Consider the following 22,064-nt stretch of genomic DNA (forward strand, 5'->3'; position numbering starts at 1 on the left):
TTTTAATCAACAATCCCCTACCACACATGCGCGTGTGCATCCACATGGTTGTGAGTTTTTATGATAGGCTTAGTTAAGCACACTTTGCACTTAGCTACCCAATACGTTGCCTTGTTGTTGAGGCAGACAGCTTGTGCTGTGGTGATCATTGGGTTGACTTGTTTGGGCTGCTTGGCAGCTTGATTTGCCGTGTGCACATAAAAAAAAAAACCAGTTAGTTTTAGTTACGTATTCCACCTTCAAGTGCCCTATAGAGCTTGTTAACTATCAATATTAATTTGTTATGATACGGTTTAATAAGTACTTGGCCTCCAAATCAATAGCAGCTGTTTCATATTGAAGACCCATCCCATCATACAGGACAAGGTATACCTTACAAGCACACAAAACTGAGAGCAACCCACAACAAACACATTCTTCAGAAAACTTCTCAGGCAAGTTTTGGTCCAAAATTGTACGCATTGTTTGAAATTTGATTCACCAATCACCACCCAGATGCAAAGTCGACAACATATGTCAACCTACGCCACCAAAAACAAACTTGTAAAATAGACTAAACCAGGTTATCTTAAACAAAAAATCCAGTTGCTAATCCTTTTAGACATTAACATTACAATAATGACTGACTTTCAACACTTGGTAATCCCAGACTCATACAACCAAAATCCACCATCACATTCACATATACTTAAACCCATACTTGTAAAGAAAATAAGAACAATTAATAATTATTATTCAAAAAAAAGGAGCTCGAGGACCAAAACAGGCAACATACAAGACCAAAAGACAAATCCCTACTCTAGAAACTAGCATATCAGAATTCGTACCATATCCCTTTACCTCTACTTCACTTTCACTACATATCATCTCATCTCATCTTTCCATCTTCCTCACATCCATCCATATCCATATCCATATCCATATACATCATCATTAGCATCATGAATCAGTCAATCTTGACAGACGAGTAAATTTTCCTTACGAACCACAAACACGCATAAAACCCAATGGTACCCGTCAACACGAAAAACGCATACGAAGCAATGGCCATATACCCAAAGTACAAAATCCCCGACACGAGCTTCGTAATCTCCAACTTAGTAAAAAAGTAAAACACCGAATAAAGAAAAAGATACACTGCAGACGACCCCGCAGTCAAATACGCCCTCCACCACCAATGATAATCCTCACTACACAACTGAAAGTAACACAACACCACCGTGATCTCCGCACATGTCACTATCAATATCACAAACACAATAAACAAAAACCCGAAGATATAGTAGAACTGATTCAACCAAATCGATGTCAGAATGAAGAAAAGCTCGATAAAAACCGCTCCAAATGGAAGAATCCCACCGATTAGAATCGAAAACACCGGTTTCATATACCACGCTTGTTCCGGGACTTGTCGCGGGATTTTATTTGTTTTCACGGGATCATCAACAACCGGTTTCTTAAACCCTAAGTAACTCCCGACAAACACCAAAGGAACTGAAATCCCGAACCATAAGCAAACAAGCGCGAACATTGTCCCGAAAGGAACCGCGCCCGACGACTTCTCCCCCCAAATCAACGCGTTGAGAATGAAAAAAATCGAAAACAGAATCCCGGGAAACATGAAGGCGGTTTTTAACGTGTTCTTTTTCCATTCCGTTCCTTTGAACATTTTGTATAATCGCGCAGAGGCATACCCCGCGAATAAACCCATGAAGACCCATAACAGGACCATGGCTGTCATTAAACCGCCGCGGTTGGACGGGGAGAGGAATCCGAGCAAGGCGAAGATCATGGTGACGAGTGTCATTCCGAGGATTTGGATTCCGGTTCCGACGTAGACGGAGAGGAGGCCGGAATTGGGAGGGGCACGGAATACGTCTCCGTGAAGGAGTTTCCATCCGGTTTCTTCTTGGGCTTCGTCTTGTGTGTCGAGTTGGTTGTAATTGGCGATGTCTCGGTAGAGAGTGCGCATCATGATCATGGCTACCATTCCGGAGAGGAAGAGGACAATCATTAGGGAGTTTATGATTGAAAACCAATGGATTTGGTCATCGTTCATGAGTAAATACGTGTCCCATCTTGATGCCCATTTGATCTCGCTTTCTTTGAAAGTCACATCGTATGTGAATACCACTTCTTTGTCTGTATCCACTTCTTGTGGGACTGTGCTTCCTTGGATTATGTTTTTGGTGTTTTGGTTGCATGTTGTTAATTGAGGGTTCTTTTCATCCCACTCCTTGTACTCATGATTGATACTATTAACAAAACAATCATAATGATATGAAAGATGATAAGGGTCCGTTTCGTATGATGATTGGAATGAAGTTACAAAGAAATGGAATGGAATGGGTCATTACATTCCGTTGTCGTGTTTGGTTTGGCTTGAAGGAATGGAATGAGTAGTTGAAAAATGTTGTTTTGTTATTTAATTATAAACAATATGTATGTCAAATAGGCGAAATTTATTTTTCTAATTAAAAAAAGGTTTACAAAATAGAAAATTTAACACCATGACACTTATAATAGAACTATAAAAAAGTAATTTTGGAAAATAAAAGATATAACTTATTTGAAGTTTTGAAATTTGCTTTAAAAAAATTCATATTATTGAAGATTATATAAATCGAAGTGATTTATAATTATAACATATCATTCCATTCATTCAACAAATTGTAAAAAAAAAATCACCCCCATGGAATGAAAATCACCCACAGAAGGAATGCCCCATTACATTCCTTTGTGGCAAACAAACAAGATTTTTTTTCATTCACCCATAATGCACCATTCCATTCCCTCTTCAACTACAGAATACCAAACACTCCTTATTTTGGAAAAGTAAGGCAGGAGTGGGAATCAAATACCTGTTTGGAGTAACTTCAAACCCAACAATTCGAGCAGAATCAGTCTCAAGATCCTTGTGAAACATGACTCTAAAGCTCAAATGATTATTGATAAAATACTTTTCCTCTTTGCTCTGGAGAAGTAAATACAAGAATAATCTAGTGAGAACTTTCAATTAAAACAAATGGTCGGGTGCAACTTTCTTTTTAATAATAATAATAATAATAATAATAATAATAATAATAATAAAAGAAAAAAAAAAAAAACTCACCCCAGCATAGTTTCCTTTGAAGCCTACACGAAAACCATGTTCATAAGTGGTTGACTGACTTCCATCACGTCTTTGTCTAAGAACAGCAACTGGGAGGTTATCCAAAATCCTGTAATTTCATATCAAAGATTTAAAAAAATGGGTATGTGATTGATATGTGTAATATGAAGATGAATGGGGTTTAGAAAAATGGGGTGTACATGTTAACACGATACTCGTCATCGATCTTTTCCTTGAAGTTCTTTGCAGATTGGGCATCAAGCTTTATTCTACAACCAACCTTACATGGGAGCTCCTCTCTCATATGAAACTGAAATGGAAATAGAAGCTTAGATCATAAAAGTACACATGGCAGAAATGTAGGGTAAGTAATAGACACTTACTGTGTATACTGAGTTCTCTATGCGATCACCTCGTAGCACCTCTCCCAAGTTTTCAGCACTGTTTTGAATGTGCTTGGGTTTACAGTAGTTCAAGTAATAATAGTCGTAAGGAAGTTGAGTCTTTGTGGATGATAGTTTGTTGACTTTTACTTGAAGAGGATCACCCTGGTGAAAAGGAGTGTAAGATTAGTCATAAACTCTATCAAGCTACAATAGACTAACAATCTTACATAAAATAGCTACAAATAAGATGAAATAAAGAGTAGAAAGACTAGTAATCTCTCCAGTATTACAAGGGTTAGCATCAACTCATGAGATCAATTTACAACTAATGTGGTTCCAGAATAGATCACCTAGGGAAAATCAAATCAGATTGGCTAAATCAACGAAAATATCCACTCCCTTCCGAGGAAAAAAACGCACATAGTAATTGTTATCTGAAGACTCAAAACATTATTTCATGATACTAGATTACTTTTCCTTTGTTACATATCCAATTGCATTATATGCAACATTCTCCACAAAAATATGTATTTGAACTCGATGTTTTAGGAAGATAAGTACTAGCATAATGCAAACAACACCTTCAGAAAATTAATCAATACCAAGGGCATAAGCAACTGGACTAAAGTATCAATTCAACATAAAACCCAAAACCCTAGATCCAAACTCGATTCATACGGATCACAGCCTATATACAAACTAGAACAGTAGATCGGAGTCATTAGTTGTAAAACACATAGATACATGTCGGCTTTAGCGACTATAACAAATTGAATCTGAACCAAATGTAGAGATTAGATCCAACGAACAGCAAAAACATTGAGATTACGTACCCTTTGAAAATCACGAGGAGCAACACCAGGTAGATAGAATGATTCAGAAGATGAGATGAAGAAGACGATTGAGATGAAGATGGTAGGGATGAATCCATTGGAGCTCCACTCCATCTTCGATCGGAGTGAAAGCGAGATCTTGATCGAGTGCAAAGAGGGAAACGCGAAAGGAAGGAACCAGAAGAAATGCTAGTGGCGTGTTTCGATAAATTATAGAGGCCTTCACATTAGTAATTCCAGATTCGTTTTTGCTATTTCCAGTTTTCAACTTTCTTCTTGGATTTGATTTTTTTTCTTATGTTAAAAAAATATAAATAAAAGTAAAATAATGCAACTATCTACACCGAGTCACCGACGCCGTATGCCGCCATTCGCGATACAATAAAATATTCCCTCAATCGTATGGATTATGGAATATCGATAAATAATTATAATTAATCAGCTAATAGACAAAAGAAATATAACCTTTTTTAAAAGTTTTTGGGGAATGTTTTATATGATGAAATTAGTCTTAGTATTGTGCTCGACGTTTTCTCATGGCTAGATGATTCTCGGCTATATAAGTACTTTACAACTTTGTGGATCATTTGGGGTTTCATGAATTGATTGAATGCAATGGCTTTTAGTGTGAAAAAGAAAAAAAATGAAAACATTTTTGATTCCATTAGAGACTTTTTTTTTTCTATCTTATGGCTTGGTAGTAGAAACAACAAAGTGGTTGTAAGTAGTTGGGTCTTATAGCTCCAAAACCTAATCAACATTGTGTAGCTCCTTGCCAATGCCCTTTATAATGTTCGGTCATTCAAAAAGAATCGCACGTCCCAAACCATTAAGCCCTAAATAGGGTTGCACGAGCATGTGAATGCAACAACCTCTCCCTTATTTTGTCCATAAAGTGCACCTTACCCGTGATGATTAATAAAGTTGGATGATAACCTTGATTCAAATGATATTTTATATTATAGATGTTGGAACATTTGCCAAGTTGCACTCATGAGCATGTTCATCATTCATGTTGATAAGGCTATGTGGAGTGGTCTCGACAACCACTCAGCATTTGCCTACTTGGCAAATTTGGCACACCACGCCATGAGTGCAACATGGCAAAAATGGCAACTCATACCTTGTAAATGGCAAAATTTTGAAGCAGTATGGCAAATCCTAGGTGGAGCCTACGTGGTCCGTGGCAAGCTTGGCATGGCTCCCTCTAGCCTAAAGGGTCTCTTAACTACTTTCAATTCCGACAAGGGAAACGGTGATTGTAACATCATGTTTCCTACCATTTCTGGGTTGTGGGTCGAAAGTCGATTGTGTAAGACTTTGGGCCTCAAGGAGGCAAAGTTTAGTCCTTGTGGAAGGAGGTAATTTTAGTTAAGAGATTTAACCCTTGAATTGTGTTTAGGGCCGAAGGGTAGAAAGGGAAAAGTCATAGGTTGGATTCTTGCATGAAATACAGATTTTTGTTCGATAAGTTTTTGGTCTAAGATATTTAGATAATATTGTAGAGCTCTTCAACACCTTTTCGTGGATATAACGATCGTCAAAAACGGATTTGGAATGAAGAAATTATGGCCTTCGGAAGTTTGGTGGTTTTAAGGCTAAGCCTAGTACGCTGGGCGTACATAAGAGTACATTGGGCCTACTAGGCAAGGGGTCGCGGGTGCCCTTTGGAGTATACTAGGCGTACTAGGAGTATACAAGGCGTACTCCAGTCAGGTGCAAACCCTAATTTAGGGTCTTGGACCCTATTTAATGGTCTTAACTCAACTTCAAAACCTCTTACCTTCAGCCTCCACCCCATTAAATCCTAAATACGAAACCCTAGCCCCCATTGGAGTGATTCTTGAGTTATTGGTGTCATGTGTTTTGGTGCCTATTAAAGAAGAAGGAGTTTCTTAAAGGAGAATTGGATTGCTTGGAGCTTGTAGATCTAGGCTTGGTTTTCCTTTCTACATCTTCGGGAGGTATACAGTCTCAATCTTGATGTCTCCTTTGTATAGATCTAGTTTTGGATGATAATTTATCATGTTTGGTCCCATGTTGGTGGTTCTTATGAGTAAAAGCTACTCCAGAACATTTGAGCCTCATATTTGGTCCTTGTTAAGGTCATTAAGTCATAAAGTTTAGGTCTTTTGGAGTTTTATCCTCCCATGCAAGTATTGGTGACCATTTTATGAAATTAAGAAGCTTAGATTATGGTTTGGACCTCATTAAGCTATGCAAAGTCATAAAATCGGGAACTTTATGACTTAAGACACCTCTTAGGGGTCAGATATGTGTTTGGACGTTCTTGCATTAACCATTAAGAGCTTAATGGTGAGTTTTGGCCTTATGACGAGTACGTTGGGCGTACGTAGGAGTACGCTCAATGTAATGCATCGATCAGGCTTTGCGACTTGTACATTGCGCATCAGAGAGAAATACGTTGGGCGTACGAATTCAGTACGTGGGGCAACTCCCAAGATGCACATTTTGGGCCTTAGGCCTTTTCGGTTTTGGGCTATGAGATGTTGGACCAGTTATAGGAAGGGTAAAAATGGTATTTTTACCCTTTAGAATATATATTGGGCCTTAGGACTCTCTGTTTGGGCTTGGACCATTAGTGGACATAGTTTGGGCTTGAGTCATTATTGGGCCTTATGATTTATGGGATTGACCTTAAGAATGTAACTTGGGTTGGAACTGATTGTGTGTAGTATGAGGAGTCGTTATGCAACAGACTTGGGTGCGAGATTTGTTATCTTTCGATTGAGGTGAGTTTTTCTCACTGTAGTCATGGGTCGAAGGTGTTGGATTAGGTATCTAAGTCCATAACTATAATTGGTATAAACTTGAACTAATAGTAGCAAGTCCTTTTTGGTTGCCCTCAAACCTAGCAATTGGATAGGATGATTTTTGGAGAGAGCGGTTGATTTATTATTTGACTAATAAATTGAAATAAATAACTTATTAATATATTATGAGAATAATATATTAATTAGAAATAGTAATATTTAATTAATAATTAATCAGAAATTAATTGGAATTAATTGTGGGATTAATGGAATTAATTAAAAGTAAAGGGTCTAAAGTGCAATTGTTCAATAGTTGAGCAAAGGGCTCCAGAACCTTCCATACATAGGGTGGACAATTTCTAGGGGATAATCTAGGGTTTCTAGATTATCCCATGTGGATAAATAGGGAGCTGGATAATTACCAATTTGAAATATTATTATTATATTTAAATTAGGGTTATCCATGGCATCCTTGTACCACTATATAAAGGACCCTATGCCTAGCAATTTCAGCCACTCATACCTTTAAAGAGTTAGGCTGAAATTTTATCCTCCTTCCTCCTCTCCCCATAATCTCCTTACTTGTGTTGGGTGTGAACCATTAGAGGCACGACGCTTGTGGTGCTTGCTTCCAAAAGATCACAAGAGGATCTCTAGTTGTTTGCTATAACAACTAAAAGGTATGTAACTCTAATCTTTCTCTTTAGTAATTTTCAAAAATTACATAGGGTTTATAGGGGTCTTATTTTGATGTTCATAGTTATAGGTTCAATAGAGAAAACATAAATCTTGTTTTAGGTTACATGCACACTTAAGAGTTTTAAGTTTGTTTTGTTATGCCTAAAACCCATTCGAAGGTACCAATGTCGGTCCACTAGGTTATGTATCCTGGTACATAGGATGTTGTTATATTGTAGTAATCTGTAAGATTTGTATGATGATATTTAGGATGTTGTTATGCGGTAGTGATATGTAGATCTGCCTGTTTATCTATTTACTGGCTCTATGTTTATCTGTTGCATGTGTCGACATAGTGTGGTTGGGTTGAGACTGTACTGCTTTGTGTTGCCAGTCAACAAACCCGATAATGTTTATATTAGTATGTTGTTATGGTTTACTGGGTTGAGGCGGGCCAACTAGTACTGAAGGCCAAGATACCCAAGGCGGTATGGATAGACTGAAGCCTACGAGGCGGTCCAAATAGGCTGAAGGCCGGTGCGGCGGGCCAGTCATGCTGAAGGCTCTGTATGTATATTGTCGTTGTTATCTAGTGTGGTGGTACTTTGAGGGAACTCACTAAGCTTCGTGCTTACAGTTTCAGTTTATTGTTTCACGTACTTCATATGATCGTGGCTGAAGGCCGGTGCGACGGTCCAATCATGCTGAAGGCTCTGTATGTATATAGTCGTTGTTATCTAGTGTAGTGGTACTTTGAGGGAACTCACTAAACTTTGTGCTTACAATTTCAGTTTATTGTTTCAGGTACTTCAGATGATCGCGACAAGGCGAATGTGTGATCGTGCACATCCCTCTGGTTTTTTTTTTAATTTTTTATGATATTGGATTTTGGGATACTATGATTACTGAAATATACTTTTGAAACAATGGTTTTATAAATATTTATGATTTTGGGTTGCTTTTGAAAAGTTAAAATTTATTGGGACTTTTGAGACGTTTCATTGATATATGCTAAAACCAAACTAACAATATGAAATAACATAAAAGGCTAAAACCTACTCATGAGTATGTTGCTGAAATAGTTATCATTGCTAAAAATATTAAAAACAAAGGATTATTGATTATTGACTTGCCATGAGAGCATGCTTGTAAACCAATGATCCACATTGGGAAAAAATAGGATGATAGTCACTTGTTTTTTGCAACGAAATGGACAAAATACTGACGAAATATAACGGGATTGAACTTTTGCATGTGAAGATTTTTGTATTTCACTCGTGATTTGCATGTTAATTTTTTCATACCACAAGATCATTTTGTTAAATCTGCAAAAAAATGGGTAAGGCCGAACATAAGTACGCAACATATGGTCATTTTAGTGAAAACCCCTATTAAAAACATAAAAATATATAAATTTGATTTATTAAAAAAATTAAGATATTTTTGTAATACTAACATATCATCTTGTCATTATATTTAACATATTAATGATTTATATAAAATTTAAAACTAAATGTTCTTAGGTAAACACAATCCTTCTCTACTCATTTTGAGCCACACACAAAGTTTACACTTTAACCTATCCATTACTTTAACACCTACACTCAGGCGAAACATACAAATTGAAGATGGATCAAGGAAACCAAAATAATTGTAATTAAATAACAAGTAAATGGCATGTTAAACCACCAAGAAGAAAACAAAAAAGCTATTGAGTTGGAGTTACATTTGCCATGATGTGAGATTGTAATCTACAAAAGAACCCATATAATTAAGCACATTAAGCAATAAAAATCTTGCACACGTGCATGCCTTGGGCTTCATCAACTCAACCCTGATCTCGTTTTCCCCTTCTTTTGCCTGCACATCACTTTATAACATTCAACCACAAGATACTACTAAGTCTGTGTTTAGACAGACTAACTGAAAAGCTAGTTGATAGCTGATAAAGTAATAACTACTTCCTAAGCTAGATGACAAATATAAAATAACATAAAAAAGGACATTTCGATATATAATAAAAACTAACATATAAGGGTATCTTTGAAAACTAACCAAAACGAATCTTTTTTCTCCTGAGCTAATAACTCCTCAAAAGAAATATCAGATATATCAGAGTCCGTATCCTCTGTTGTTTCCACAGATTTAGCCTTCATCTCCATGTAAACACCAATTTCAAGCATCTATCACACGAGTCTCAATATCAGTCCATAAAAAGAGAGATTCAATGTCACAAAATAGCAACCTACTTACCAATATAGGAAATGTACTTAATTTTATTGGATTACCTTTTTATAAGCTGGTGAGAGTTTAAGTTGTTGTTGGAGCCAATTATATACAAATGCATCTTCTTCTAGCCTCTTTTGTTCTAACTCTAGCTTGTATATCTGCACATAACTACATACTAACACAACCGAATTTTACTCTATTTTTTAACCAAATTAATTGTAAATAAATTTCTGTCACCAACCTGTTGACGCAATCTGTCAAATGAAGATCTGTCTGCTTTAAATAGTAGGGCCTTTGTAATGGTAAATTTTCGATGTATAACCTCAGACCTGTTGATAACAAAATGAGCATAAGATAACAATGTTTGTTTTTATTAGTTACACTTTTAATGGAAAATGAAGAGGGAGAAGATATTTTGAAGGTTATTTGAAAGATGCATATGAGCTTGTTTACATACTTGTGCTTCAGTTCATCTCTTGCTTCAATCAAGCAGTTTGCAAATTGTCCAACCTGCAAGGTAAAATTAAATTGTTCAGCTTTAGCCTTTAGATGAACAAGTTATTAGAAAATAGTAAACATGTTAACAAGATAAAAGGATTTCGGATTGCAAAGTAGAAAATGTATTCTGAGAAGAGAAAATTTGGGTGTAGCTTATAACATTTTCACCAATTTAGGCAACAAAGTGGATTTCTTACCAATTTATGCATCGGTGTTTCAATTGTTAACAGTTTGTAACCATTTTAAGCAGTATTTTACCAAATTGGTTGCATAAACTGGTAAGAAAAGGAATCATAACGGCATTATTTGATCCACTTCGTTGGATTACCCCTAAAAGTTACAGTTTGTTGCACTTGCACACAGTAATAATGTAGCATTGTAGGTTCCGAATAGACAAACTAAGAGAAACATATGAAATATGTGATCAAGACAAAGAAGAAGATGAACCTGAAGGAGAGTCAATCCATCGGTTTCATGAGACTTCACAAGCTGGTCATATTGTTGCTTAATCTTTCTCTGTGTCGCACTAGAAGACGAAGTAAAAGGGTATAAACACACTAAATCTTGATTCTCCTTCTCTTTTCCAATCCCCTCAATCAATCCTTCCTTTAATACAACTTGACTTTTCGACGAATCATCGGCATCAGATCGTTTCTTCTTTCCTCTTTTCTTCTTCTTCTTCTTTCCACACTCCTCGGCGCCGGCCACCGTGGAGTCACTCTTCTCCGGCGCCTGATTATCCTCGTATAGTGCCGGCAAGATCTCAAGCAGCAAGGAATTATTAGGGTTCGAAACGTTCGGTTTTAGGTTTTGAATGGTGGTACTGTGAATGCGATCATTAGTATTGATAGTACGGACAATGTCGGTGAGCAGTGGTGGTGAATGATGGAGGCAGAGCTGGCGCTGCCGCCGCCGTCTTCTGGTGTAGAGAGAAAACAAGAGGAGAGAAAAAGAGAGGAGGGAAACAAAGAGAAAGGGAAACATAAGGGGGTGATTCTGATTATCGTGGATGATGGGCATTGTTGGATTTGGATTTAGGGAGTTGGGGAGAGCAAATGGTGCGTCATTTTTTGCAAGCGGGAATAGTGGTTGTGGTGGTTTACAGTGGTAGTGGGTGGAGGAGATTGAAGATATTTTTTTTTTCTGTTATCGAAATCAAAACCAGAAATCAAAAATGGTGGAATGATGCCGTTGAATGCGATGTTTAAATTCCAATTCCCATTCCCATTTGCGTCTTTTCAAACTTGCAACATAACTTTCGTCTATTCCAGTTTTAGCTTTTCCAATTTAAATGGTCCAAATACACCCATCACCTCGACTCGTTTAATCGTTTTATCTTTATGAGGGATTTGGTATATGTTTTGATTTTTTTTATTATTATTTTTATTTATTTATTTATTTATTTTTTAATTCAATTACAAATTTAAGCTCACGTGTTTGACGAGGTTTTGAGACTTTATTTTTTGAAAGTTAACTTTGGAGGGTGTTTGGCTTAGCTTTTGTCGGGCAAAAGTCATTTTTAAGGGGGTGTTTGTATTAGCTTTTAAACTGACTTTTGACTTTATCTTTTAGAAAAAGTCCAAAAAGATGTTTGGGTAAAATGAAAATAACTTTTTAATCAGCAAAATAAAACATTGAATTACATTTATAACCCATCTAAAAGTTAAACTATGTGATTTTTAGTCCTTTTTAGTCATTTTACATGTAAAAGTTAAACCAAACATTTTAATTTTTGATTTTTTCCCTTCAAAAGCTAATACAAACACATTTTAAAAAACAACTTTTACAAAAAGTTCTTTTACAAAAAGGACTTTTTCCCCACAAAAGCTAAGCCAAACACCCTCTAAAAGGACTTTTTGTAAAATGATTTTTTTTATAAAAGTTGTTTTTTAAAATGTGTTTGGATTAGCTTTTGAAGAGAAAAAGTCAAAAGTTAAAGTGTTTGGGTTAATTTTTAGGAAAGAATAGGGAATCATATGCTGTGAATGAAGAATTGATTAGGATAGATGGGGGTATATTGGTAATTTAATATTTTGACTGTTGAAAAGTCACATAATATTGACTTTTCAAAAAGGCTCAATTTACTCTATTGGAAAAGTCATTTCCAAAAGTCATTTTCCCTTAAACAAACATCTTTTTGACTTTTTATAAAAGATAAAAGTAAAAGTCATTTTAAAAGTTAATACAAACACCCTCTTGGTTATAATTGAGGGGTGTTTGGGATTTAATTATAAGGCCAAACGGAGTGGATTCGTCAAATGACATCGCCAAACTCGCTAAGGGCATGGGAACACCGCCCCCTAGCGCTCGCTAGGGGGCTCGCTAGATGAAGTTCGTTAAGGGCTTGGCGAGAGGAGAGAGGGAATGCTGCTTGCATATGATTGACTGTTTTACCAATTAATATGCAAAATCAATTTTAAAATCAGATTCTATGATCAATCACAACAATAAGGATTGCAAAATTAGAAATCACATGCTTCGAGCTTCAATCGATCATGAAAAGTTAAGAAAAAGCCATGCAGAAGGAAGAAAACGATTGCACCTAATGGAACAGAGGCGATGGAAGAACACGATTGCAGGCAATGGAAGAAAGACGATTGCAGAATCGGAGCTTGGGAGGCGACATGCTCGATGAGTATTTAATTCCAATAAAAGATTTTCAATTGTCAAACAAAATTAATTTACATCCATTGAAAATGGAATGTATATAATTCCATTAAAATCTTTCCATATTTTAAATCTTGAATTTTCGATTATAAAGGTTTTAATATGGTTAGCTTCAAAAACATATTAGTAACAAACCATTTCAATGAAGGCATTAATACCAACCATTAATATAAATATATTTATATTAGTAAACAATTAATATAAATTCCATTTTTATTAGGAAACCATTAATACCAAAAAATCAGATTCAAATTATCACATACATATACGATTCATCATTGAATTCACTTCTCACACTTATTTTCAATCATTGATTTTCTTCAAATCTTCTCCTACAACATTATTCTAATTTTTTATGACTTACATTGTCATTCTCTGCTTCAAACATTCGTTGTTGTGCAGTAGAAGGTCAATGCCTTCTTTCGTTTTTTATATTTTTTTCAGTTATTTTTTTGTTCATATATCAAATATGTGTATTCATATATTTTGATTTTCTTTGTCACAAATTACATGAAATCGGTTAACTATTTTTCTGAAACTTTTCAGATAAACAGGAAAAAATATTACGTACCTTTAACAAAACAGAAATTAACTATCTTTGGAATTGACACTAATTAGGAAAATGTTATTTTTATATATTAGAGTGATTATGATTTTTTTTAATTATTATGTCATAAGAATCCGATAATTTTGGTATGATTTTGAAATATTTTGGAATGATCTTGTTACACTTTTAGGTTGATTTAATAGAAAATAATATATAATCTATTTATCCATCCTTTAAAATTAAGTATGGAAACAATTTTGTTGACATCTATAATAGCTTTCATACCTCTTTATAAATCATATCACTTTATAGATAAATACATTGTATACGCCCCTTTTATTTCATATAAAAGTTCTTTCTAATTCTAATTGTTTTCTCTTTCATTTTACACCCATGGCACAAAACAATCGCGATGAGATCATCTTTGATAAGGTTGCTGACATCTATGCATCCAAGGAAACTTGAATAATTCGTGTTCAAGTATTCTTGCTTTGGAAGCAAACTTAAAAAACAACTCAAACATGTTCAACAACTTGGAAATGATTTTAATTGATGAGTAGGTATAATTTTTTTCTTTTTATTATTATGTTGCTTTTAATTTATAAAATTTTAAGTTTAACCTATTTTTTTTTCACTTACATGCTACTAAAATACAAGCAACAATAAAAAAAAATCACATTGGTTCGTTTGAAGCCGTCTTTGTTGAAGGATCTTTAAGGGAAATTAGTAGTTTTGGTATGGTCCAAAATAAAGGAGATCATATGCTGGTTGATCATAAGCATAAAAATAATTCTACAAAACAACCAAAGTTCGTGGATCAAATGATTTTTGCTGTTATGGTGGATCCTTATAATTTTGTGACTTTCCAAGATTTGATAGCCAAGAATCTTGACACTCGTGTTGCATTTGGTAAAATGTATTTTGACATTCTACTTTGTCCACATGTAAATATTTATTGTATTACACATCTATAATAAAACAACTGTTTATTTTTTTTTGTTCCAAATTCTCTTAGTCCGGTTGTGTCGACTAATCCCATGAAAACGATTATTGAAAATTTAAGGTAGAAACGGTAGATGAACCTGGTTGATCAGGATCTAAGTTAAGTATATTGTTTAAAACATTTTATTTTCTAAAGTATTTTTCTACATGATACCATAAAACATATCGTTTGCATGAAAATGACATGTTCATCTACATTTCAATATACAGGTTTATTTTAGCCTTACTTAAAATATTTCGAATCCAGTAATTATAGAATTCACCTTTTGTTATATAGGAAATAATTCGTTGATCATTATCAGATGGTCCATTTATGATCTTCTCATTAACAAATTAGTCAAATGTGGTTAGAGCTCGTTCACACATTTTTTTTATCACATGTCTTCATACTTTTAAGTTTTAAATTTTCATCTTCAAATTCTATTTTTTAGTTACATACGTTCATTGATTTTTTTTTAACATATCAACCTATTTTGCTTTATCTTTATAAAGTAACAATAAAATTTATAAATTTACACAACAATATACATATTTCAAATTGTGTCATAGTATTATACTTTACAAAATAAGTTTCCCTCCAAAAAAAATTTTGAACGTAATTTCATCCATAATTTCATCCAATTTAAATTTGTATTTTATTTATATAAAATTTTTATTGAACCCGATCTTTTCCCTCCAAAAGTATATCAAACATTATGTTTTAGATAATGTTACCCTATTATAATTATTACTTTCCAAAATATATCCGTTTAACGATGAATTTAATTTAGTGAAGGAAGTAAATGTTAATTCAAACAAGATATATATTCCATAATTATTACACGAGTTTACTAAAAAAATATCAAGATGTAAACATTAAGCATTTTTAAAATGAAATTTCAGAATACATAGAAACGATGATGTTGTACAATGAAATATAAAATTAAATAGACAGAAAAAAAAACTGTTAAGACAGTCAATCTTGAAAATAATATAGTAATGAAAAATTATAAAATAAGATAAAAGTTATAAGATATTAGGAGATTTGTAAGTACAATTAGTAAAAGCGTTACGATTATTAGAAAAAAAAAGATCTTTAAGATTAGTAAAAATGCAATATATAAACTAAATTATCACAATAGTAATGAAATGTCATTATTTGATATTTCATATATTTGAAAGATATATCAAATTACATTGATGATATACTAAAAAATTTCAAAGTTGTGTCAAGACTAATGTAAAGTTCTTGTGAACACCAAATAAATAAGAGCAACCATAAAAACTAGCACTTATATTCATAATCAATTTAAAATAAACCAATAATGATTTAGAAAAGAATTTCTATTGATGATATACTAAAATGTGAAAACTGCAATAAAGTCCCTATGTATTGCCTGTATAATCGATTTAGCCCCTATATTTTTTTTTTTGCAATTTAGTCCTAAATACTTGTAAATGTAATCAAAACGGGATATTTAATGGGTTAGACGGTATCTAACTGATGTGGCAGCTTACGTGGAAGTCATCATGTTAAATAACATCCTACGTGCAATTTAAGAGGGCTAAATCAATGAATCGAGCTCGTCTTCTTCATTCGACAGTCAAAGGAGCGAACAAATCGATGTCGAGTTCTTCAAGCACCAACATCAGAATGTGTTATTGTAGAGATAGGGATGGAATGTGGACATCATGGACTCGAAAGAATCCAGGTTGAAGGTTTTTTGGTTGCCCAAATTACATGGTATAGAATCTTCAAATCTCAATCAGATTCTTATATTTCACTAAATTACCATTCTTCTATGTTAAAAACATGCATCTTTCTTTGTTATGTAGGATGAAGAGAAGGACTGTGGGTATTTTCGTTGGATTGACCCACCACTATTGAATAAGTGGTATAAAGAAAGAATGTATGAATTAGGAGTTGTTGCTAATGGGGGTGTAGCTATTCCTTTCAATAACCCTGTTAATGAAGGTGAAATACCTGTTGATGGCCCTATTGCCCCTGTGAATGTTGATGTCCCTATTGCCCCTGTGAATTCTCTTGAACCTGATAATCAAATTGCAATGCGTGAGAATACACATGTGCCTGGTAATGAATTTGGATTCTGCAAAGTGGATGATGGTTTGTTTCATTTGTTTCATTGTAGGGATGATGTATGGTTAGTTTAGTGTAATTTGTAGGGTAGTATGGTATGGTAGGGATGATGTAATCTTTTGGTTTGTTATCATGATGTAATGGATAAATGTTCTTGTGGATCATGTAATGTTTTGGTTAATGAAATGGCAATATGTTATTATGGTTTGCATAAATGGTGTACACTTGACAAATATAACCATGAAGTATTCACACTTGTGGCTAAAATAATTAAACAACAAACTCCAATATGTCATTACTAACCATGTTAAGGGCATTCACAATGTTTCAATGTGTTTACAAAAGATGTACAAAATATGGCTATCAGTAATTTAAGGGCATTCACAAAAGATGTACAAAAGTAGCATTCACAAAAGATGCACAAAAGTAGCATTCACAAAAGATGTACCAAAATACCCTTACTACCCTTAACACCCTAACACCCTAATCCAACTCCAATGCTGAATTTGCAGAAGTCCCAACACATCCTATCTTCTTCAGCTTGGTTTTAACAATCCTCTCAGAGGGCCTTCTTCTTTTCACAATCCTAAGGTGTACTGGTAATTCCTGGGTGTCATTAATGCCTTCTTCTTCTTCTTCACTTTCTGGTTGTGTCTCAAGGATAATTTCTTCAGCCCCATCTTGTGTCTCAGTCTTAGGTGGATACTCCTCTTCCTATAAAACATCAATGAATTAATAACATAAATGAATGTAAACATTAAGGTAATATAGAGGGTTTACCATAAACATAGGAAGAAATTTTTTAATAATGTCATTGTAATCATTGAGTTGTTTCATATGTGAATCTGTCAGACTAAGTGAATTTTTAATTTCTTCAATTGAATACCATGATAGTTTCAAATCTTGCATTGCCTTCCATAAATGGACTAAATATTTTTCAGGAATAGTGTCATCCTCATTTTCAACTCCACCACCTTCAACTTCAGCCACTCCACCACCTTCAATTCCAACAGATGTCTTACTGCCCCTACCACCTCTTTTATTATCCCTACCACCTCTCTTACTACCCCTACCACCTCTGTTAGCCACTACATCATCTGTGTTACCCACTGCACCACCTCTGTTACCCCCTCTACCACCTCTACTACCCCTTGCACCACCTCTACTACCTCTGACACCACCTCTAGTCCAATGACTGATATCAGGATCCAATCTTGGTCTACCCATTTTTTTTCTTGGGTTTGGGTTCTGGTGTGACCTTGGGATTCTTACAGGATGCCTTGTTATGACCCCTTTGAAGACAACTTTTGCATTGGACTGTCCTTCCTATTCCAGTAACCTTCATCTTATTTTGGGAGTATTTGTCTTGAGATTCAGTGACATGCATCTTTCTTTTCAGAGTTGGTCTCCCTGGCATTCTTCTAGCTAAAGGGGATAGAGGCTTTATGTATGATGTTCTAGGCCATAAATTTCTACCATTCACAGGCAGTATATTGTTTGCATATATGGCCTTGAACCTGTCCACATTAAACCACTCACTTATGAAATGAACAGGATCTTGTCCAGTGAATAATATTGCACACTGTGCATGTACACATGGAATTCCTGAGATATCCCAAAGCCTACAGCTGCACACTTTTCTTTGTAAGTTAACCATGTACTCTTCTAATCCATTCCTGGCTTCAAAAATAGACGGTCCACTTGGATTCACATTCCAATTCCTACAATGGCATTACTAAATGAAATCATAACAATGAAATTAGAATAATGATAACAAGGAACAATAAAAATGCTAAGACAAACCTCAAATCCTCTCCAAACTTGTTCATTTTCTTGATAGCAGCTGGACAAACTACCGATTCCCACTTTTCTGCCTTTTGTAACATATGGTAGAACCTATCCATCATGTACAACCTAATTTCTTCAAACATTGCTAGAAGGGGTTTCTTTCTAGCATCCAATATGATGGCGTTGAAGCACTCTGCAATGCCATTTTCAACTTCCTCACATGCTACATGAGTCCTAAAAAATGCCTTGCACCATGTGTGAGGATCTCTTGCAATCAAATGTTCATAAGTATTGGGATTAACCTCTTTTATATCATCCATTTTCTAGGGGTGAGCATAATAACCGAAAAACCGAACCAAAATCAAATTAACCGACATAACCGAACCATTTTAAAAACCGTTGGTTCGGTTTCTAATTTTTGTTAACCGATAACTAACGGTTCGGTTATGGTTTTATAGGTTAACCGAACCATTATTAACCGAACCGCTAACTTTATATTTTAATATAAAAATTTATAGATTATGTATAATTTATAAAATAATATATTAAAACTTATTTAAAACCTATTAAAATTCCAAAATATAATTCATTAATCCTCACTTATCAGGAGACGAACGAACAATCAAACCATCAAAGGTTGATCACGCAGACACACACAATCTTCCAATCATGCCAATAGTTAGATTATTCATTAATGTTGCAATTCCTAATCGGCTAATTCTACAATTTGTAAACATTATTCACAATTAGTTTAATTTTCACACTCATAATCCTAAATTGATGCTTCTCAAACCGTTAATCCTAATCAAAGATCGTTTTGACTTTATAGAACTATTCGAATGATTTTTTGACTTAATCACATTGAATGTATATGAGTGATTGAACCTTTTTTTTTATCCAAATAACACATAATATAAATGTTTGGCTATTTTATTTAATAGTTTTTGATTTAATTGAATTGAATGTGTATGAATGTTTGGCTTTATTTGAATGTTAATATTAATTATCAATATATGAAATTATTAATGTCAATTTTTTTGAAAGTTTTATATTTTTATTGAATGTTTTTTATTTTAAATGTGACTATTTGTTATCTCACTCTGAATATCAAATGTACACATTTTTTTATTACTATAAGCTAGGTTACAAACATTGGCGTCGAGGAATTTTTTGTATTCCGTTTTCATTTTTTATGTCAATATACTTTCGCCATTTTTATTATTTTAAACATTATGGTTAACCAATATTAACCATTAACAAAAACCGTTAACCGACAAAAACCATTAACCATAACCAATATTAGCCATACCTAATGGCTACCAAAATGCATCAACCAATCATAATGGTTATGGTTCGGTTTTGACCAATAACCGAACCAAACGCCCCCATACACACCCCTACTATTTTCCTCAGAAATTCACTCTCTATAGTTGATAAGGAAGCTGCCTAGAACATGTTCTTGAACTCCACTCCAGAATAGGTCTTCCTAAAGTTATCATATATGTGTCTTGCACACTGTCTTTGCTCCACCTTTGGTAGGACTTCCTTGGTTGCTTCAAGCAATCTCTACAATTTAATGAATACATAAACATATAAGATGATGGTAAGGAAAAATCATAAATATGCTAAGAAATTACAAACCTTATGTTGATCAGAAATTACAGTAAACCCTCCTCCATCTAGCATATTAAGATCCTATGTAAGCAGTTCCAAAAACCATTTCCAATTAGCTTTGTTTTCAATGTCAACAACTGCCCAAGCAATTGGATAAACTTGGTTGTTTGCATCCCTCCCTGTTGTTGTGAGTAATTCTCCTTTACATGTCCCTTTCAAGAAAGATCCATCTAGACCAATTACCCCACGACACCCTATTTTCCAACCTTCCTTGATTGCTTTAAAACACAAATACATCCTGTGAAAGTATGTTGTTTGATCTGGATTTACAGTGACACCAACTTGGACAGTGCTACCAGGATTTGACCTTAGTAACTCATGACAATAGTCCCACACCCTAGCATAATGTTCTGTGAGTTTACCATTTATAATGGCCATTGCTCTACACCTTGTTCTATAAGCCTTAGACGAAGACACACCACAATGAAATTTGGTCCTAATTATTGATTGCATCTCCTTACACTTCAAGTTAGGTTTCATTATCAACTCCTTCAAAAAGTGTCTTGCTAGCCATCTGGGACTCAGTAAATTTGAAATATTGAAGTTTCTAACACATTTGTGCTCATTGACTAAGGTTTTAATTTGAAAAGACCTTTCTTGAGTCATCCAGGAAGCATGAACTCTGAATGGATAGGGTTGAGACTTCATCTTAGAACCACATTTGGCAGTTAATCTCACAGTGTCACACATCATAAATTTAATGTTATACCCTGACTTAATAGCATAATTAGTGAGACATTGTTGCAACTCATGTGGTGATTCATACCTTTCACCAAGAAGGGGCTTCATCTTATTCCACTTAACTGATGGGTCGTGAATGGGGAAGCCTGCACCAACCGCATCTCCCAAATCAAGATCATTAGCCCCTGCTGTGTCATCGATTTCCTCTTCTGAACCAAACCCTTCTTCATCTTCATCAACCAAGTCATTGTCTTCATCAGCTTCATTATCTTCATAATCAGAACTGAAGTTAAGGAAAGCATCCTTGCATCTCTCTTTACCCCGTGTCTTGAAATCATCTTCTTCCATTTCCACATCTATGTGCTCAGTATCGAGCACCTCCTCATCATCTTCGTATTCTTCAGATGACTCATGGTGAACTTCCTCTGATTCGACAGCCATTGGGTTTTACCCTCGTTTCTCTCAGTAAAACCCTACTTCCTTCATGTATCACTCTGTAAAAACCCTAACTTTTTCTATCAATCGATTTACCAGATGTCGAATGCAGTGGAAATGGAAGGGTAAATATCACTTGTACACATAAGGTGTATGTATAAGAGTCATTATAGAATGATATTGCTAATAACATATGGCTTTTTAGGGTCACACGTTATAACAAGTTATCACTAATTGATTATTTTTTAGAGTAATTTCGATTATTAATAAATACATCAACACTTGTATTTAATTGTGAAAAATATTATCTTATGAAAATTATATTTTCTGACATATTGGGAGTTATTATTTCTAGGAAATAATAATTATAAAGAGGATAAAACTTGATATATGTATCATATGGTATGAATATTAATGTTGTATACAACTTTTTGGTCACTTAGAGTAACCAATTTGCTACATCTCTAACTAGCTAGTTTGCATAAAGTAACAAAAACTTGGATTTTGTCTCTTTCACTCATCATGGGGGACAAGATATGTGATTGCTTTTACTACTATTTAATAGATGTTCTCATGCTTGTAAGAAGACCATACCTTACTTTATGCTTTTGCTTTTGTGTCTTGATTTTTTCATTGTAACACCTGTGTCATTTTCTCTCATTTTTCCAACTCCCACCTCAAGA

At 34.5% G+C, this 22,064-nt stretch overlaps 3 protein-coding genes across 4 annotated transcripts; all 3 read right to left on the minus strand.

Annotated features, from left to right (window-relative positions):
- Window positions 1–700: 700 nt before the first annotated feature.
- LOC145102897 (transmembrane 9 superfamily member 7-like) lies at window positions 701–4,533 on the minus strand. Its single transcript, XM_079040407.1, has 6 exons — window positions 4,332–4,533; window positions 3,496–3,660; window positions 3,313–3,422; window positions 3,113–3,221; window positions 2,862–2,974; window positions 701–2,255 (listed from the first exon to the last, which is right to left on the minus strand). The coding sequence occupies exons 1-6, from the start codon at window positions 4,443–4,445 to the stop codon at window positions 947–949; spliced, it is 1,920 nt and encodes a 639-aa protein (XP_078896533.1). The 5' UTR covers window positions 4,446–4,533; the 3' UTR covers window positions 701–946.
- A 4,879-nt stretch (window positions 4,534–9,412) lies between these two features.
- LOC145102898 (CA-responsive protein) lies at window positions 9,413–11,791 on the minus strand. 2 transcript variants are annotated; one of them, XM_079040408.1, is made up of 6 exons: window positions 10,958–11,791; window positions 10,470–10,522; window positions 10,254–10,341; window positions 10,072–10,170; window positions 9,839–9,966; window positions 9,413–9,653 (listed from the first exon to the last, which is right to left on the minus strand). In XM_079040408.1, exons 1-6 carry the CDS (start codon window positions 11,528–11,530, stop codon window positions 9,506–9,508), a joined length of 1,089 nt encoding a protein of 362 aa, XP_078896534.1. In that variant the 5' UTR covers window positions 11,531–11,791; the 3' UTR covers window positions 9,413–9,505. The 2 variants fall into 2 exon arrangements, with proteins under 2 accessions (XP_078896534.1, XP_078896536.1); XM_079040410.1 differs by having other exon boundaries at window positions 9,413–9,643; window positions 10,958–11,788.
- An 8,495-nt stretch (window positions 11,792–20,286) lies between these two features.
- LOC145098985 (uncharacterized) lies at window positions 20,287–21,387 on the minus strand. Its single transcript, XM_079036577.1, has one exon. The coding sequence runs from the start codon at window positions 21,385–21,387 to the stop codon at window positions 20,287–20,289; it is 1,101 nt and encodes a 366-aa protein (XP_078892703.1).
- Between the last annotated feature and the right edge of the window lie 677 nt (window positions 21,388–22,064).

The sequence above is a fragment of the Lactuca serriola genome, chromosome 4 (assembly GCF_051521515.1).
Source record: "Lactuca serriola cultivar US96UC23 chromosome 4, Lser_US96UC23_V15, whole genome shotgun sequence".
In the NCBI taxonomy this organism is placed as follows: Eukaryota; Viridiplantae; Streptophyta; class Magnoliopsida; order Asterales; family Asteraceae; genus Lactuca; species Lactuca serriola.

Excerpts from the sequence above, each read along its gene's own strand:
- LOC145102897 (XM_079040407.1), bottom strand. The coding sequence starts at position 4,445 with ATGGAGTGGAGCTCCAATGGATTCATCCCTACCATCTTCATCTCAATC. Across the intron at positions 3,423-3,495 it reads TAGAGAACTCAGTATACACA|TTTCATATGAGAGAGGAGCT; the intron begins GTAAGTGTCTAT and ends TTTCCATTTCAG. Across the intron at positions 2,256-2,861 it reads TTTGAAGTTACTCCAAACAG|TATCAATCATGAGTACAAGG; the intron begins GTATTTGATTCC and ends TTTTGTTAATAG.
- LOC145102898 (XM_079040408.1), bottom strand. The coding sequence starts at position 11,530 with ATGCCCATCATCCACGATAATCAGAATCACCCCCTTATGTTTCCCTTT. Across the intron at positions 10,523-10,957 it reads ATGGATTGACTCTCCTTCAG|GTTGGACAATTTGCAAACTG; the intron begins GTTCATCTTCTT and ends TTTACCTTGCAG. Across the intron at positions 10,171-10,253 it reads TTGACAGATTGCGTCAACAG|ATATACAAGCTAGAGTTAGA; the intron begins GTTGGTGACAGA and ends AGTTATGTGCAG.
- LOC145098985 (XM_079036577.1), bottom strand. The coding sequence starts at position 21,387 with ATGGCTGTCGAATCAGAGGAAGTTCACCATGAGTCATCTGAAGAATAC.